General features: G+C 37.6%; 2 protein-coding genes across 5 annotated transcripts; both read left to right on the plus strand.

The window, feature by feature from the left end:
• Positions 1-1,809: 1,809 nt before the first annotated feature.
• LOC133741949 (cyclin-dependent kinase F-4) lies at positions 1,810-8,606 on the plus strand. Of its 4 annotated transcripts, none has more exons than XM_062169656.1 (18): positions 1,810-1,997; positions 2,933-3,239; positions 3,332-3,929; positions 4,008-4,086; positions 4,182-4,250; positions 4,329-4,418; positions 4,507-4,645; positions 5,614-5,716; positions 5,820-5,872; positions 5,967-6,033; positions 6,177-6,285; positions 6,502-6,567; positions 6,712-6,780; positions 6,871-6,934; positions 7,028-7,144; positions 7,724-7,755; positions 7,860-7,938; positions 8,041-8,606. In XM_062169656.1, the coding sequence occupies exons 3-18, from the start codon at positions 3,874-3,876 to the stop codon at positions 8,262-8,264; spliced, it is 1,416 nt and encodes a 471-aa protein (XP_062025640.1). In that variant the 5' UTR covers positions 1,810-1,997; positions 2,933-3,239; positions 3,332-3,873; the 3' UTR covers positions 8,265-8,606. The 4 variants fall into 4 exon arrangements, with proteins under 4 accessions (XP_062025640.1, XP_062025642.1, XP_062025643.1 ...); XM_062169658.1 differs by having other exon boundaries at positions 8,044-8,606; XM_062169659.1 differs by having other exon boundaries at positions 7,028-7,138; positions 8,044-8,606.
• A 3,215-nt stretch (positions 8,607-11,821) lies between these two features.
• On the plus strand, positions 11,822-15,314 carry LOC133744678 (zinc finger BED domain-containing protein RICESLEEPER 3-like). Its single transcript, XM_062172748.1, has 2 exons — positions 11,822-12,060; positions 12,813-15,314. Exon 2 carries the CDS (start codon positions 13,152-13,154, stop codon positions 15,312-15,314), a length of 2,163 nt encoding a protein of 720 aa, XP_062028732.1. The 5' UTR covers positions 11,822-12,060; positions 12,813-13,151.
• The last annotated feature ends 2,316 nt before the right edge of the window (positions 15,315-17,630 follow it).

Raw genomic sequence — 17,630 nt, forward strand, 5'->3', positions numbered from 1 at the left:
TACCCAATACTTATAGAACTAAAAATGAGGATGCTTATAGAACAAGCGAAAGTCAGGCAGCCCGTCCTTGTTATTTGCAGCGGACAAGCGAGAGACAATGAAGGTAGCCTGTTCTCTAGTTTTGGAGATAGAGAGTGCATGATTGGAAAAAAAAAAAAAAACCAAAAAAAAAAAAACCAAAAACAAAGAAAATTCCTGAGAAATTTACAAATAACACCTATTTTGGTGGAATTTGAAGTTTGAATTTTGAGTCGGTGTCTAAGGACAACATGCCATAAATGTCACATCATGAGTAATGACAATGGACTACAGGAATATAGTTACATATATCAAGAAGGAAATTAAGTGATATTCATAATTTTATGTTTGTAAATATACATTGAATTTCTCTTCACTTCTAGGATTAACAAGATTCAATTGTTTCATCATGTTTCTAATATAAAATTACCTGGAATTGTCATTTTTTAATTTAGTCAATAATATAGTTTTGTTGAAATATATAATGACACTTGGTTTAATGTCAATACAACCCTTATTGACACTGGTACCTATTATAAATAGATATCATTGATTATCATCAAATTTTCATCCTACGTATTCTTGTATGCATGCATTTAGGTATATAGGGGCCATTATGATGAATGCCACTTTAATAAGGATTAGTTGAATACTTTCTAATCAACGGTTTGGGAGGTACACATTTTGATTATGGCAAATAAATCGTTAGATGTTTATGCATGCGTGAGTAGATCACTTCTGAATTTTTTTTTCCAAATTGCTAATCATTAAGGTACCGAACTAGATCAAATCAATGACTGAATCAAATCTGTCAAATATGAGCCGTTCATATTCATAACTGATAATTCAAGATTATGAATGCCTTAAACATTTTCAATTTGGTTGAAAAATTGCATAAATGATCTACACATAAATATCTAAACATCTAATGGTTGATTTGCAGAAATGTGATTGAAAAGTTAATCTCACAAAAAAGTCATCAACTAGTCCTCATTTTAGTGGTACTCGTTAGAAGGGTTCCCTAAACTTAAATATATGCTTTTTCTATTTTATAAATACTAAATTTTCGGTTATTGTGTGAAATTGTGAACACATCCAAACTTTGATGTAATCAAAAGAAATTACACCATTGTTTTAAATTTCTATGACAAATATAATTTATTCATCCAGAGACAGCCTTAATGTAGATGGTCACTGAAAGTGGGAGAAAAATACTATTATACCAAAACAATATTAATACATAAAATGAAAATGAATTCTTCCACAAATGTATATTTACAAAAGTATATATTTGTAAACAGAAATATATAGTATATACAAAAGAAGAGGTCTGCTCACCTAATGGACAGTTTTTAAGAGACTGTGAGGGACAAGTGAATCTGATTGAAAACAAGTGCACTGTTTTAAGTTGTTATAATTTCAGCTTTTTAATTTAATATATGTAGTCAAGATACATTTGTCCCTCACAATCCTTTAAAACTGTAAGCAAGCTTGTACAAAATGCGTGAGTATAGTGATATACACTGTATTCAATATAAAAGTGAAAATTATACAAAACTGAAACTGTATACGTTTATTTCTAGCCATCAGCTTCTTCTTGAAAGTCTCTTAAAATTATCTTACAAAAATATCTGAGCAACCAAATTACAAAAAGATGACATATGCATATTGTCATATTCTTCTTGGAAATTCATTTTGACCCGAGATGAGCAACAAAATTACAAAAATATCCTTTGATTCCGTAGACGGAACGAGTGGGCTGCTATAAATAGCGGAAAGGTATGCAGAAATTAGGTAAATTCCTTGGATAGCACGACGTATTTGGCTCTCTCTTCTCTCTCCTCTCTCTCTTATTATCGCACAAACAGAAACACGGAGGAAATCGGTGGATTTAGGCAAAATCGGTTCTACATATCGGAAACTCTGGAGTCCACCTCTTCCCGTCCTTGGCGACGGTGCTTATGCCGCTTGGCTTTCAGGTTCGCTTTTCGATCTCATCTCATCCTTTTTTTGTCCTTTCCGTCCAGATTTGTTTTTATTCGATTTATTTGGATTTATTCGATTTGTTTTGCAATTTGAGATTGTGTTCGATTTGGATTGATATTCGATTTGGTTTTCGATTCGTCTCGTTTCGATGTACCCCGGGGTTTCGAAATCGGGGTTAGATTTTTGGTGGATTTGATTCGAGCTTGTTTGGTTTTGCTGAGATATTTTGGGGAATAGTGAGGGCGTTAGAGTCTGATAATTTGTTGTCTTATGCCTTGGTTCGTCTGGGTTATGATGAATTGGTGGAAGTTTTGTGAATCTCGGATTGCTTCTTAGGGTTATGTAATAGCTATACCTTGCTTCTTAATTGGGCTATGGATTTGCATTATCTATGACTTGAATTGGTAGATGAATTCATTAATTCATATATTTTGTTGTCTTTGAGTCCCGTATTGGCTTTCTGTATGATATCATCCGAATTGTAATTCGCTACCCCAAAGTGTTAATTTCTATTCCCTTTGATCTAGTTTTGTGAAAAGGGTCTTCACGGTTGCGCGAATTTGCTTTTGAACATACGTGAGTTATTGAGCTATATGTGCAATATCAGCTTATGGTTTGTGGTTTAGGATTTCAATTCAATGAAACAGCATGCATTTCTGTGGTGTGTTAAATTTATGATACCTCATACAGCTGAAAATGTTCACCGTTTGTGGTTGTTTATGATATAATCTAAGTTTATTGTAAGCTATAGAGAAGCTGGGTCATTATGTGCACTGTTTCAATAATGATTAAACTTTTACACCTGTTGACGGTTTGGATCATTATGTGCAATATTCACTTTGAATGTTTACGAAGTTTAGCAACTCTTCCCCATATTTTGTCTGCACGACTCATCTCACCTGCATTTGCTTGTAAATTTGTATCTCAGGGTGTGCTGGGCTTGGAACTAAGGAGCTGTGATATATTTCTCAAGACATGGAGCAAGTACGCCTTTTGTCAAATTGCCACCAGTACCGAGTTTTTTCTTTCCAGGAAGTGCTTGACTGGAGATTTCTTGTCCTTGGAGATTTTCTTCTGGTTTCCTTTGTTAATTGCACTTAGTGGTCAGTTCCTCTTAGATGATCAGTACAGGAGACGTGATGCTATCTACTTCTAAGTTAGGTGTTGGATCTTTAGTGCATAGTGCATTGCTGATACAACATCCACTTGAATTTTCTGGGAAAACTTCTTCAGGGGTACGGCATATCTGACATAAATTTTTTGTTTCTAATTACTTATGCTGTAAAGCTTTAATATCCTTAAACATCCTTCTTGTTTCTTATGACAGGGCTGAAGTCTGCTGATCTGTGACTGAAGATCTCTACAGAGTTAATATTAGATAATCAGTTGCGTCAAACAAAGCCCGTGCAGACTGTTTATTAGATAGCTATTATTTTCTTGTTACTCTTGATGGGTACTGTGAGAAGCAAGATATCAATTCCACACTGATGTTTACTTAGTATAGAACTATAGATGAGAAGCTATTAGTTAAGTTTATAAAAGTTGGGTGACACTGTCTTGAGCTAGGAATTGTTCTTGTTGGCCATACCAATCGCTCTGGTCTGGTTTTAGATCGGTATCGATATGTCCTGTGGTACTTGTCCTTTCTTGCCATCCATGCCATTTTGTAGTCTTGAAGACGGGGAGTTAGTAATGAATAAGGCTGTGCAGCCCATCCACCATAAGATTTCTGGTTTTGTGCTCTTGCATATCTCCTCAGAAAATTAATGTTCGATTGAGCGGGACCAGCAGGGCAGTTGTTTATATCTTACAGTGTTTTTTAAGGATCATCTTCTGAAGATAAATGCCATTTATCTTTTGCGAGTCTTTATGCTTTCACTGAATAAAGAAAGAGCTGCTTTGAGTTCCTCTGGAAGAATGGAGAGGTAAGTTTTCTTCTTGCATAACTTACCTTGATTTTGTTTGTTGGTGGTCCTACTAGGATTAGTTTTTGGCTGTCATAGGTACAAGTTAATAAAGGAAGTTGGTGATGGAACATTTGGAACTGTGTGGCGTGCTATTAATAAGCAGACTGGTGAAGTTGTAAGTCTGTTTTTCAGGTCCTTTAATGTAGCCCATGCTTCATATTTTTTGTTTTTTTTTTTCTTCTGCTTAGAATCAATTGGACATTTTTACAGGTTGCAATCAAAAAAATGAAGAAAAGATATTATTCATGGGAGGAGTGCATAAGTCTTCGAGAAGTTAAGGTGATTTGAGTAACCACATCCATTTTAAAAAGCACTATTTGTTTTATTTTATAAATCTAATCACATGTTCCTCTGCAGTCATTGCGTAGAATGAATCATCCAAATATTGTGAAGCTCAAGGAAGTCATCAGAGAACATGACATCTTGTACTTTGTGTTTGAATATATGGTGAGCGGTGTCTTAGAAAAACTTGCTATTGTTTGTTATAATGTTATTGAAGAGTGTCATTGCTATAATGCCATATATTTTATTGCAGGAGTTTAATTTGTACCAGCTTATGAAAGATAAGGAAAAGCTTTTCCCTGAAGCGCAAGTCAGAAATTGGTGTTTTCAAGTTTTTCAAGGCCTTGCTTACATGCATCAGCGTGGATATTTTCATCGTGACCTTAAGCCAGGTAATTGTTGCATTGTAAAGCGACCTTAGGAAAGACTTTTCTTAGGAGGATCTCATATGACTGAATTTCTCTTTTTTAGAATCAGATCGCCAATTGCTTTTTGGGGTTATTTTTTTATTATTATTCTTTACCTCAATATCCCTTAATTTGAAAAGAATCTTGGTGTTTGTTAATGCTTGAATGACTATTTGATTTGTCAGTGTCAAAGCCAATTTTCTTTTCTTTCATTACTTTATGTTATATATATGTCATATATGTATAATAATCTTGAATAATCCCTTAATGAATTTTCGTATTGACATTTTATTTGATATTTTTGACGTATACGTTTAAGTCAGGGGGACAAATTTCAGACCCAAAGCTATTATCTTAATGTTCATAAATTCCCTCATAAATAAAATTTATTTATTCCTAATTTTTTCTTTTTGATCCCAAACCAATGGTTTTATTCTCCTCCTCTGGTTTAAACATGTTGCTTGGCTAACTTCGTTTTCATGTATTTTATAAATAGTAACTGACAAATGTTGTAGTTTCATTGTTTTGCATTCCTTGTGCTGTTTATTTGTATACTTTCTGGCAAGCGAGTGAATATAACCTCTCCCTTTTCTGCTTCAAACACTCACACTCGGTCATTAAGACACAAAAAGGGGTATGAATAGTATTTTGGAGAAGAAAAGAAGTGTGAATATCACCACCTTCTTGCAATTGGGTTTAATTCTATCTCTTGTGGCTGCTAGGTGTGAATATAATCTCTAGTTGCATTTGTGGTCTGATTCTTGCTTTTATGGTTTCGCATATTGCTACATTATTGTGTTCTCAATCTCAGTTGGGAATTGCTTCTTGCATACTCTTTTGGGTGTTATTTAGAAGAACTTCCATCGCTTTTATTTTTGTCTTCAAGTTGTTCACTTTAACTCCTGGATAACAGGACTCTTTTGTAACACCACTGTACCTCAATGCCTTTGCAGAGAACTTGTTGGTTACCAAAGATTTAATCAAAATTGCTGACTTTGGTCTTGCTCGGGAAATTGAATCCCAACCACCGTACACTGAATACGTGTCGACACGCTGGTCAGTGTTATATACTTAAATGTGTTGGTCTAGCTTTACAACTATTATCTGTGGATGCATACTGATTTCTGTTATATGTTGACTCTAACTGGTGGACATTTAGGTACCGAGCTCCTGAAGTACTGCTTCAGTCATACCTGTATAGCTCTAAAGTTGGTGAGTGTTTGTTCGGGAGCAAATTGTTATTGAAGTAGAGTCATTATTGATAAATAATGTGGACTCCCTAATTAACTTTTGCTTTAACTATCAGATATGTGGGCGATGGGTGCAATCATGGCCGAGTTGTTTAGTCTTCGCCCTCTTTTTCCGGGTGTTAGGTATCTATTCCTTATTAACTATCGAGTTGGTTTCTGTTGATTTTATTTGTTGTTAGGATATACCTTTTTGGCATGCTAGAATTGTGCAGTTGATAGATCAGTTTATTTGGTTTGGATGTTCTCACCTTCCATCATGCTTGCAGTGAAGCAGATGAGATACACAAAATTTGCAGTGTGATTGGCACTCCAAACAAGGATTCATGGGCAGATGGGCTTCGTCTTGCAAGGGATATCAACTACCAATTTCCACAGGTCATTCTTTTATTTATTTTCTTTATGCATAGGGGTGTGTGTGTGTGTGTGTTCTAATAGAATCAGTAGGGTTGGGAAATGGGAAATTTTGCTATTACACAGTGAAGTCATCTCTGTATATCACTTCATGAATTATTTTTATAAGGTTATTGTCTATCTGGTATTCATAGGTCAAAGAAATTAAAGTTGGATTTTTTTGCACTATTTTCATTGCAGTTTGCTGGTGTTCATCTTTCTTCTCTGATTCCATCAGCTAGTGATCATGCAATTAGCCTCATTAGAGTAAGTCGTATTTTGTATTTGATTTGTACATGGGTTAGATTTTGGTAGTAGAGAATATTATTCAAGAAGAAGTGATGTTTATTCACTAGTAGCCTTCTGACTTGAAACTTCCATTCCCCTGTGCTATATCTTCTAAATATGTAGTCACTTTGTTCTTGGGACCCTTCCAAGAGGCCAACAGCTGCGGAGGCCCTCCAGCACCCTTTCTTCCAGGTACTGTTTTGTTAGTGCACATTGAGAATAATGAATTATTATTTTATAAATGTTTCCATACTCTGACATGCACTTCTTTTCATGTGGCAGAGTTGCTATTATGTTCCACCATCCCTTCGTCCCAAACTAACGACTGCTAGGACACCACCATTTGGTTTGTTGTCTAATCTGATAAATGCTATGTTAATTGGCTGGCAGTTCCATATAAATAGTCAATTTTAACTTGTTTTTTTGCGTTGTTAATCAGCTGGAACAAGGGGAGCGTTGGAGCAGCAATCTGCTAGAAAGGTCTCTGGGACTTTATCCAGTGCAAAGCTCACTAGCAGTTTTCCTTCTCCAAAGTTGCATGCTTCTATAGGCACGGGTAATTTTGAATTACAAAGTTAGCTGAACTTATTTTGTGGACAACTATCTTTATCAGATTGTTTTGTCTTGGCTACCTTTCGAGTCTTCACTTGTCTTTTGCCAAGGTGCTATGATGATGGGAGAGTCTGGCAAAACATATATATTCGCAACTGTGGTTAATTGTGATGAAATTTGTATATATAAACTTTTAAAGGTATTGCTTACCATAGATGGAGTAAACCAGTTAGGCGGTGGGACCCCTAGGTATTAGTAGGGACTATAACGGGAGTGGGGCAGAATATATATCCGTAACAGTGCTTAATTGTATGAAATTTGTATATTCATTTTAAAGGTATGCAACTGTCGATGTAGTTCATCAGTAGGTGGTCGGATCCCTACGTTTAAGTAGCTATCATGGCTGGTTCAGAAAACAATTTCGCATTGACGGCAAAACTTAGATTGGAACTTCTTTAAATTTTCTGTGTTTTCCAAGAATAAAATTCTCATTTGAAGTGAAGTACTGCAGATCTTTTCATCATTTTGCCTGTTGAACTTGTATAATTTTTTAATGGAGTCTTATGTGTGATAAATATTTCAGGTGTGCAGCGCAAATTGGATATGGCTAACCAGGTGAGAAATGCATTTTTCTGATTCATTTTCTAGTGATCATGCCAATCATGCTTGTCTTATATTTGCTTTTGTTCTTACTAATTATTCTTTTTAACCTTTAATAGGATGCTAAAAAGAATGATAAATACTTGAAGAGCTCTGCCAATCAACAAAAATATCGGCCCCCTGGAAAGAGCAGTCCTAGTGAGTGGATGCATTATGTTGAATAGATAGTTGGTATTAAATTTTGTGACGTAGATGTTGCTGGTTTGCCTTCCATAAATAACTCTGAAAATTGTTGGTTAGCAGCCTCTGTGAACAAGGCACGGGTTCCACGTGGTGTTTCAGATGCATCTGAGAAGCTATCGAACATGACAATTGGTTCCCGCAGGCATTCTGTGGGGCAACCGCTGCGTCCACCTGCCATGAAAGCTGGAGCCCAGTGGTTTGGCGAGACTGGAAACTTGTATCTCAGGCCTGTTCAAGAGATCCAACCTGGCAGATCCTATTCTCGGAAAGTCGCGGGATGATCGAGGATGGGCTCCTTTAAGCTATATATATGTATTATATACTGTTCCTCTGTGGTATCTATCACCTGCTGCTGTTATGTGGATTTGTCCGAGTTTCATGTTACAACTGAACTATATAGATGCCTCGGCATTTGGTTTTAAGTGTGGTATAACCTAGTGGCATGCTCTGCTGCCTAGTTTTATTATGAGTGTATTCTGTGTTGGTTCAGTTCCATACAGTTGTGTTTTAAACAATTACCTGTTGCTTCTAAATACTGACCTGGGTTACCAGAGAAAATAAATGGAAGCAAAGGTTTTATCTTTGTATAAGGAAGTTTGTTACTTAATGTTTTACCACGTTGATGCAGAGTCCTAAAGTTGCGCATCATTTAATTTTAGTTAAATTTTAATCAGAGTAGTTACAATGTTATTTTGGCTAGTTACTTATGCTTGTAATTTTTTCCATATTAGCTAAGTTTTGAATAGAAACGAATCTTCTAAAAAATTATATATAAAAATTAATTTTCACTCTATATTTAGATGCGTTATAATTATGTTAACGGTTTAGGCCTTTTGTTAAATATGAGTGTCAATTTTATAATTGGTTTTTTATTGCTTATTTGTTTTTTCACAGGTATATTAGTAATTAGTGACACTCATAATTTACTCAAATTGTGTTAAAAAATAAATGAGATTACACTCATAATTCTAAAGACGACTTGAGTAGAAACCCTAGTTGTAGTGATTCGCGCCAATTGACGACGCTTGACTGATTGTGTCTGACGCCGATCTGGGTCAGGTAAGCCTGTTTCTCTGGATTTCATTCTGGGGGCGTGGAGAGAGGCTTAGGAAATTGACAAGTTGATCTCGAATTCGATTGATGAGTCTGCGATCTTGGTTGCGGCGGATTGCTTGTTTTGGCTAGGTGGTGTGGTGGTGGGGATGGCTGACTGGGGCGGTCGTCCTCTTGACTTGGCAATGGTGCTGACTGCTGAGGGCGCATGAGGCAACTCAGGGCGCTGACCTTCTAGGCTATTGGGTTTGGGGCTCAAGATCTGGGCCTGGGCTGTGTGGGTGTATCTTTTTGGCCCATGTGAGTTGGTATGGTTCTCTTGAGAATTGGGCGAGGTGGGAGGGTGCCTTGCCACCCTCATCTATTACTTATGTTTTGGGCTGGCCTGGCTCGAGAGTTTGACCTATTTGGGCGGTTTTTAGGCCTTTCTGTGGTTCCTAAAGGTGAGTCTGACTTCAGATCATGGTTTTGGTGGAGTTGGTAATTTTTTCGAGTTTGACTTGTGTATTTCAAGCAGCTTATGGATAAGAGTTTGGCTTCTATTCGTTTGCTAGGAAGAAGCTTTCTGTTTTATACCACAATTGGGTATAGGCGAATGAATGGCTAATCTATGATTTTTCCTAGAAGACACAAAGTTAACTTTTGTTTCTAGTTTTGTTTTAGAAAGCGAGCTCAAATAGATTTGTAATGAGTTGCAATGCTTAGATAGGAACTTAGTTGTTACCCCGCAAATAATCACAATAATATTGTGTTGGGATGAAAGTTATCATAATACCCTCACATTTTAGGCATATGAAGTGAGTTCAAAGAAAAATTTGAATGAAACTGTAGAAAACATGACGAGGAACGTAACTTTAAGTTGTAAATCAGCATAAATTAGAAAAGTTATGGCCTAGTTTAACAAAATTAAAAAGTGAGATGGTAAATCAGCAATCATGATTTCCGCCATTATGCCTTCGCAAAATCACAACTATCAAGTTGTTCTAGGATCCCTTTTTTTGTTATTTTTTATTTTATTTGGTGACAAAACTCTCATGCTTTCTTATTGTAATTTTCCAATACCCATATCTCAATAAACTCTATATGCCAATAAAAATCCAAAAGAGTCAAAGGTACCCTTAAATTAAGCAAATTCCTCTTTGTTAAAATAAAATAAAATTATGTTGTCGTTTTCTTCATCTCTATAAAATAGCCAATGCATGTCTCCAAATAATCAAAAAATTCACTCACAAATATTTCTTCCTTTCCATTTCATAATTTGACTGCAAGCTTGCCAATGGTCTTCTTATGCAAAAATGATTTACTATGTTCTACAGTTTTTGGTCTTCGTATCAACAACATCTTGACCGACAAAGACTTAAAGATAAGGGACTGATCACTGATGGTCTTCTTATGCAAAAATGATTTACTGTGTTCTACAGTTTTTGGTCTTCGTATCAACAGCATCTTGACCGACAAAGACTAACGACGCGTGTAATTCACGTGCCGTTAAAAGCCCAAGGTGGGCAGAGGTAAATCCTAAAAGCAAGAAAATTTGTTGGTGTGTACAAATTATTAGTCCTTATCAACTTTAGTTCTTTACTGATCTTCTGATGTCCTGATATTCTCAATGAAAACAAAAGATACGAAGTAATTAACTAGCTGGCTACCTAGGTAGCTAGCTTGGTGCCAGCCGTAAGTTTTAAAAGACCGAAATGATGTACGTTCTGGTCTGAAAGAGTAAAGTTATGATGAGTAGAAGAAAGTGAATGCTCCTCGATGCTCTAACTAGCAGGTAGGAGGATACTTGGTACGTTACTAACCGTCCCACGCGCTTGCCCTACTATGCGCGCCAAGACTTTCCTTTTTTGGACAAAAGTAAGATTTGGTGGGGACCCGGTAGGGTAGGTCACCATGTGTGTGGCATGCGAAGGAGTTAGCTTTTATCTAAAAGCTCGAAATACCCTACTGAGGTGGTCCATGAAACCATAGGCAGAGATATTTCTGTGGCATCCTGTGGGAGGAATTCCACAAATGCTCATGCGACTAAAATCTAATGAAGAACTAAACTTGGCGACGGCTGTGTTTTCTCCGGAGGATTTCTCTATTTCTATTTCAGAATCAGACTTTCTTAGTTTCCCCTTCTTCATCCTGCTGGTTATGATATTGATTCATGATACTAATCTTGACCAAGTCTAAACCTAACACAAACCATAACGCTCAATATAGAGATACAGTAAAGAAGTTTGGCTCAAAACATAAATTGTCTCCAAATATTACTAAATAGGGAAAAACATTTGCAACAAGCCTAATAAAACTTATAAAAATATGCAACACGAAAACACTTCAAACCCTCTTTGGTCATTTACCACTCGAACATGGCCTTGGGGAAAGTCACCTAGTTAGATTTCTATAGGGCTGGCAAATCCAACCGATCCAAACCAGCCAACCGTGTCCGTCCCGAACCAAGGGATTCGGTTACCAGCCACTTCGGTTACCGACATTGTGGTACGGCAACCGTACCGATATACTATACTTGGTACGGTATCGGTATTGAATTTTAATAAACCACGGTATACCGTACCGTACCGTATATTTAATATAATATTTAATTAATTTAAATATTTATTCTACAATCAATCATAGCCGTTGATTTTTTTCTGTTTTATTCCAACAACCGTTAGATTAGACTTGGAAAACCCTAATCCCAAATACATCGATCCCTCTCTCACTCTCTGACTCTCTCAGTCTCCGCCTCTCTCCAGTCTGGAGACTCACCTCGTCTCTCACTCTCTCTCTCTCTCGAACCCGATCGAAAATGGACCTGAGCCTCTGCCTCTCAAACTCTTGGTCCAAATCCAAACTCCTAATCCGATCCCTAATCCCTCAGTGACTCAGTCCATCTCTCGACCATTCCCTCAGTCTCTCTCTCTCTCTCAAACTCGAGCCTCAGTTCGAAGAATCGAATCCCTCGACCCATTCGATTTCATTTCACATCAAAGCGATTCGATTCACATCAGTCGATCAATTGTTGCAGTACTGCTGGTGAGTAGGAGCTCGGTGCTTCAATTGTTTTGGATTGTTGAGGTTCAAGACTTCGATCTACCCAGTTTGTCATATATTATCAATTTGAATATATGGTGTATCTTTTTTTGCAATGTTCTTGACATGTTTTCTTATAATCTGATATGTAAAAAATCTTTACTGGGTTGTTGTGATTATATGTTTTCTGGGTTTTGACTAGAGATGATTCGAGAGCTTCTGACTTATCAAGTTATCATAGATGAATTGTTATCACTTTGCACATCTTTATTTTCCAATGTGTTTAATGCTGACTGATCTCGATGGGCCATGATATTTAAGCATATAATGAACAATATGAATACATAATCCAATGCTTTGTGTTGGGTTGCTTTGCCATATTCTCATTTACTGCATTAACCTGCAAATTTATTTTCTTAGCAATTGATACTTGATAGGTTACTGAGAAAAGTGAAGGGTTTGCAAGAGAAACCATCTAAACTCGGCTGAATATGTTTTCGAGTTTGTTTTAGACAAACTCTTGAATTGTTGGTATATGTGTTTAATAAGCAATCATGCACTTCTTGCAAAAATTGTTTTGATCGGACAGAAGGTTATTCCAATCATTATATCCCAATTGTAGGTAGCCTTAACAAGAATCAACTTTTTGGAATTGAGGAGTCTGTTATTAGTGGTGTACTCATCCTAAAACGCATTCCAATCATTGTCAAGTTTATTAGGCAACCCAAGACTCATTTACAATTTTACTTTTTCAGGTGTTCCAATCTCGAGTTGTCAACAATTCAAGAAATCTTACAATCAAGGCTTAGAAGTCAGCACTGGAGCAACGTAGGAGTACTGTAGTTGGTCGGTTTGGACCAATAGGTCAGTTTCAAAGTGATATATATTTGTAAAGTTAGATGATGAAAATGTTATATATTATATATATGTTTGATGTTTGTATTAATATCACAATGTTTGATGTTTGTTTCTTTTTTCTGCAATTATTAAAATGTTTGATGCTTGTCTGTTTTGTTTGATTCTTTTTTCAAGTTTATTTGGATCATAATGTTGTTTATTTGTTTCTTTTTTCCTGCAACTATTAATATCTGACAATGTTCTATGTTTGTATGCTATGTTTGTTTCTTTTTTCTGCAATTATTAAAATGTTTGATGTTTTTTTGTTTTGTTTGATTCTTTTTTCTGCTGCTATAAATAATGTTTGGATGTTCCACTTGTTTCTTTTTTCTGTAGCTATGGGTACTCAAAGTGGTAATTTGAGTCAGACTAGTAGCTCAAGCCCTTCGATTAGTTCTGGCATACATATGACGGGTACTGCAGCTTTGGATCATTCCCCTTTAGGACAAGCACCTTTAGGACAACCACCACCTTTAGGACAAACACTCCCACCTTTAGGACAAACTTCAGGTTCAGCTGCTGAATCTGATCCTACCAACTCCCAATCCCAGGGAGCAGCTACTGCTGGGCAGAAAAGAAAAGATCCTGCAAACAAAAGCCCTCTTTGGGCACATTTTACTAGATGTAAACTCCCGAACTCAGACCTAATAGATAGTTGTTGGTGTACTTGCAATTCTTGCAATGAGAGAGTGTTATGTGATACTAAAAAGAATGGCACAAGCTCGATGTGGGCACATACTAGGAAATGTGCTACTCATCCATTACATGCAGAACCTGATCCTAAGCAGGCTAAGTTGAATAGAGATAATGTGAGTGGAGGAGCCTCATACCATAAGTATAACAAAAAGAGGTGTGATGATAGGTGCATCGATATGATTATCAAGGATGAGCTCCCTTTTAGGCACGTGGAGAAGGAGGGATTCAAAGCTTTCTGCAAAGAGTTAGAACCTCAATGGCCTGGAATGGACAGAAAGCAGGCTGCCAAGGGTGTGCTAGATAAGTACAATTTTGAGAAGGCTGTTTTGTTGAGTCAATTGAAGGCAAATGAAACTCGGATCTCAATTACTACCGACACCTGGACATCGATCCAGAATATAAACTACCTGGTACTAACAGCCTACTTCATGGATAGTGACTGGAAATTGCACAAAAGGATCATCAACTTTTGTACAATTACTAGTCACAAAGGAGAGGAGATTGGAAGGGTAGTAGAGCAGTGTTTGAGGCAATGGGAGATCACCAAAGTTTTTACAATCACAGTAGACAATGCTAGTGCTAATGACTTAGCTGTGGCATACATGAAGAGAAGGTTGACCAGTTACAAGACTTTGATGTTTGAGGGAGAGTTTTTACATTTAAGATGTGCATGCCACATTATAAATTTGATAGTTAAGGATGGTCTGAAGGAGTTACAAGATGGGATTGCTGCTATATGGAACTGTGCCAAGTATGTTAGGAGTTCATCAAGTCGTCTTGACAAGTTCAGGGAGTTTGCTGTTCTGGAACAGTGCAGGGCAAATGCCAATGTTCCATTAGATGTAATCACAAGATGGAACAGCACATACCTCATGCTTGAAGCTGCACTTAAGTATGAAGCTGTGTTCGGCAGAATGGGTGAAGAAGACTGCAATTTTAAAGCTTATTTCGACGAAAGGGACAGAAATGGCAAACCCAGGGTTGGACCACCATCTAGTGAGGATTGGAGGAATGCAGAAGCATTTTGTTTGTTTTTGAAGAAGTTTTATGAAGCTACTGTGAAGCTGAGCGCTTGGAAGAAGATCACTGCAAATATATTATTTGTTGAAATGGTTACATTGCAAACTGAGATTGACAAGGCTATCATTGCAGAAGACCCTATTTTGAAGAGGGTTGCCACTTCAATGAAGACCAAGTTCAACAAATATTGGGGAAGCTTCGAATCGGTGAACAAGATAATCATGATAGCTAATGTTCTTGACCCAAGATACAAGCTGCAGTGGGCTAAAGTAGCAATGCAAAAAGTCAATGCAAGCTATGAGACAATTCATTCAATACAAGGGGACTTAAAGAAAATTTTGCTGAAGATGTATGATGAATACAAGGCCAATGAAGGCAGCAACGAAGCTGAACCGTACATGGGAGAAGGTCTAGGATTCGAAGGGGATGACTTGGAGAATCTTGATGAAGTCAGCAAACAAATAGCAAGAGAGAGGATGGCAGAGCAGTCACAATGCATACGAAATGAGGTTGATCAGTATTTATCGGATAGGTATGTTAGCCTCCTTGCAAAGAATTTTGAAATTCATAAGTGGTGGAAGGCCAATGAGTTAACTTATCCAATCCTATCAAAGTTAGCAAAGGATGTTTTTGCTGTTCCTTGATCAACGGTGCCTTCGGAGAATGCATTTAGTTTGGGATCAAGAGTGGTGGATCCTTTTAGAGCTTTATTGACACCAAAAATGGTGGAAGCTCTTGTTTGCAGTTCGGATTGGTTAAAATCTGATCCCCCAAACTTTTACAAAGATCCCACTGAATATGACCTTGAAATGTATCACACTTTGGAGGAACTTGAGAGGGGTAAGCTACTTATATTGTTTGTTTCTTATTTTATGAATCATGATATTATTTTTAACCTTGTCTTTGTTATTTTGCAGAAAATGCTTTTAATCAAGGAATAGAGTCATCATTGACCAGTCTCAGCTCTACACAAGCTGATGCATAGCAGGCAGCAACCAACATCGTGAGCTTTCTTGTTCAACGTTAGAAATTGCAAAAACTTCCTAAATTCTTCTTCATTGATTGAAGGGCTAAATACTATTTAGTACCCTGTGGTTTGAGCCCAACATCAATTCAGTCCATCGACTTTCAATTTCATCAAAAACACCCCTGCATTATCAAATCCCATCTAATAGATCCTTCCGTCATTCTTCCGTTAACTGCAACCGTTAACTTGCTGACATGGCATGCCACATCAGCTCCTGTGGGCCCATCTCTGAGGCAAAATTCCCAAATTGCCCATGCCTCTCTCCCATCTCCAGAAGAACTCAACTCATCTCTGTTGAATTTCCACATCATCGGCTTCAACCCCAGAAAGCTCATCAAGCCCACCGCCCTCCCTCCCCACAACAACCCTTCCTCCCTTCGCCGCAGCAACCCCAACCCGCCGCCTCCCCCGAAAGCCCCAACCTTTCTCCCAAACCCGACCTGACCCAAGATCGACCTTGATTTCAGCTCTATGGATGAGAGCGAGAACCTGCTTTCGGTGATCCGGGCCATGATTATGGTTCAGTTTCGGGAGAGAGTATTGTTTATGCTGGTGGAGTCGTCGAAGCTTCTGAATCAGCTTGAGACCGACGCAAAGGCCTCGCCGAAGGAGTAGGCAGCGCTGCACGAGGTGGGCAGAGAGAACCGGGGGATTCTGGCCATGTCGATGGCGGAGGAGAACAGTGGTGTTATCTTCCTCCACCACATCCTCTGCTCAACCTTTGTCAGTTCTTCCTCCACCACATCCTCTTCCCAGACTATATCTTCAAAGTGAGAGAAAGCGAGAAAATTTCAAATCAAACAGATTTGATTTGGAGAGCTAATTCTCAAAGAAGGGTTGTTGTAGTAGATCTGGAAAGGGAGAAGAAATCAATGTTCTTGAAGCTGTGGAGTGTGTCCCGAAAGCCCCAACCTTTCTCCCACTTTTGCTTTTTTTTTTTTTTTTTTTTCCTGGGTTATTCTTTACAATTGATTCATAAAGTACCTTTTTCTTTCTCACGAAGTTGAAACTTCTTCGAGCTGGGCTAATGGATCTAACAAGAAAATTATGGTACTAGTAGGGATTGATATTTATGAACCCATGTAGGAATTGATTGTGGGGTGCCGGGGAACCAATTGAGGTTTTCAATTGTTTTTGCTATTAGTTTCAATCTCTGTTTGCAATTGGGGATGTCGGTAGGTTGCAATACTAGGAATGGCTCTGAAATCGTACTCGGAGATGTTGTAAATGACCCGAGATTGGGTGTCACACGAAATTGGATTTCTTGCTTTCTGGGGATGAAGATCAGTTCTTGCTTATGGGGACGAAGACCAGTTCTGATGGAGGCATGGACAATTTGGAAATTTTGCCTTAAAGATGGGGCCCACAGAAGCTGATGTGGCATGCCATGTCAGCGAGTTAATGGCTGCAGTTAACGGAGGAATGACGGAAGGATCTATTAGATGAGATTTGATAATGCAGGGGTGTTTTTGATGAAATTGAAAGTCGAAGGACTGAATTGATGTTGAGCACAAACCACAGGGTACTAAACAGTATTTAACCCTTGATTGAATTTGCAGAATTGCCAGCATTCTAATTCTTTTCAACTAAAATTGATTTGCAGAAAGTTTGAGTCTTTGAGTGAGGCAGGGAGCACAACAAGCAAATATGAAGTGACGATGAGATGAAATTTGAGTCTTTGAATACTTTGTTTTAAACTATTGTCCGCTTTGTTATTGTATGATTTATTCATTTGTGTGAACTGTAAATGATGATATGAGGTGATGATGAGATGAACTGTAAGTGATGATATGAATTATGAACTGATGAACTGATGAGTGATGAACTGATGAGTGTAAGTGATGAATTGAAGTAGATGTGAGAGAATGAGAGACTGAGAGTTATAAGTTTTTTGATTGATTTACATTTGTGTATGGTTTGGGATTTGTGTTAT

The sequence above is a fragment of the Rosa rugosa genome, chromosome 4 (genome assembly GCF_958449725.1).
Source record: "Rosa rugosa chromosome 4, drRosRugo1.1, whole genome shotgun sequence".
NCBI lineage: Eukaryota > Viridiplantae > Streptophyta > Magnoliopsida > Rosales > Rosaceae > Rosa > Rosa rugosa.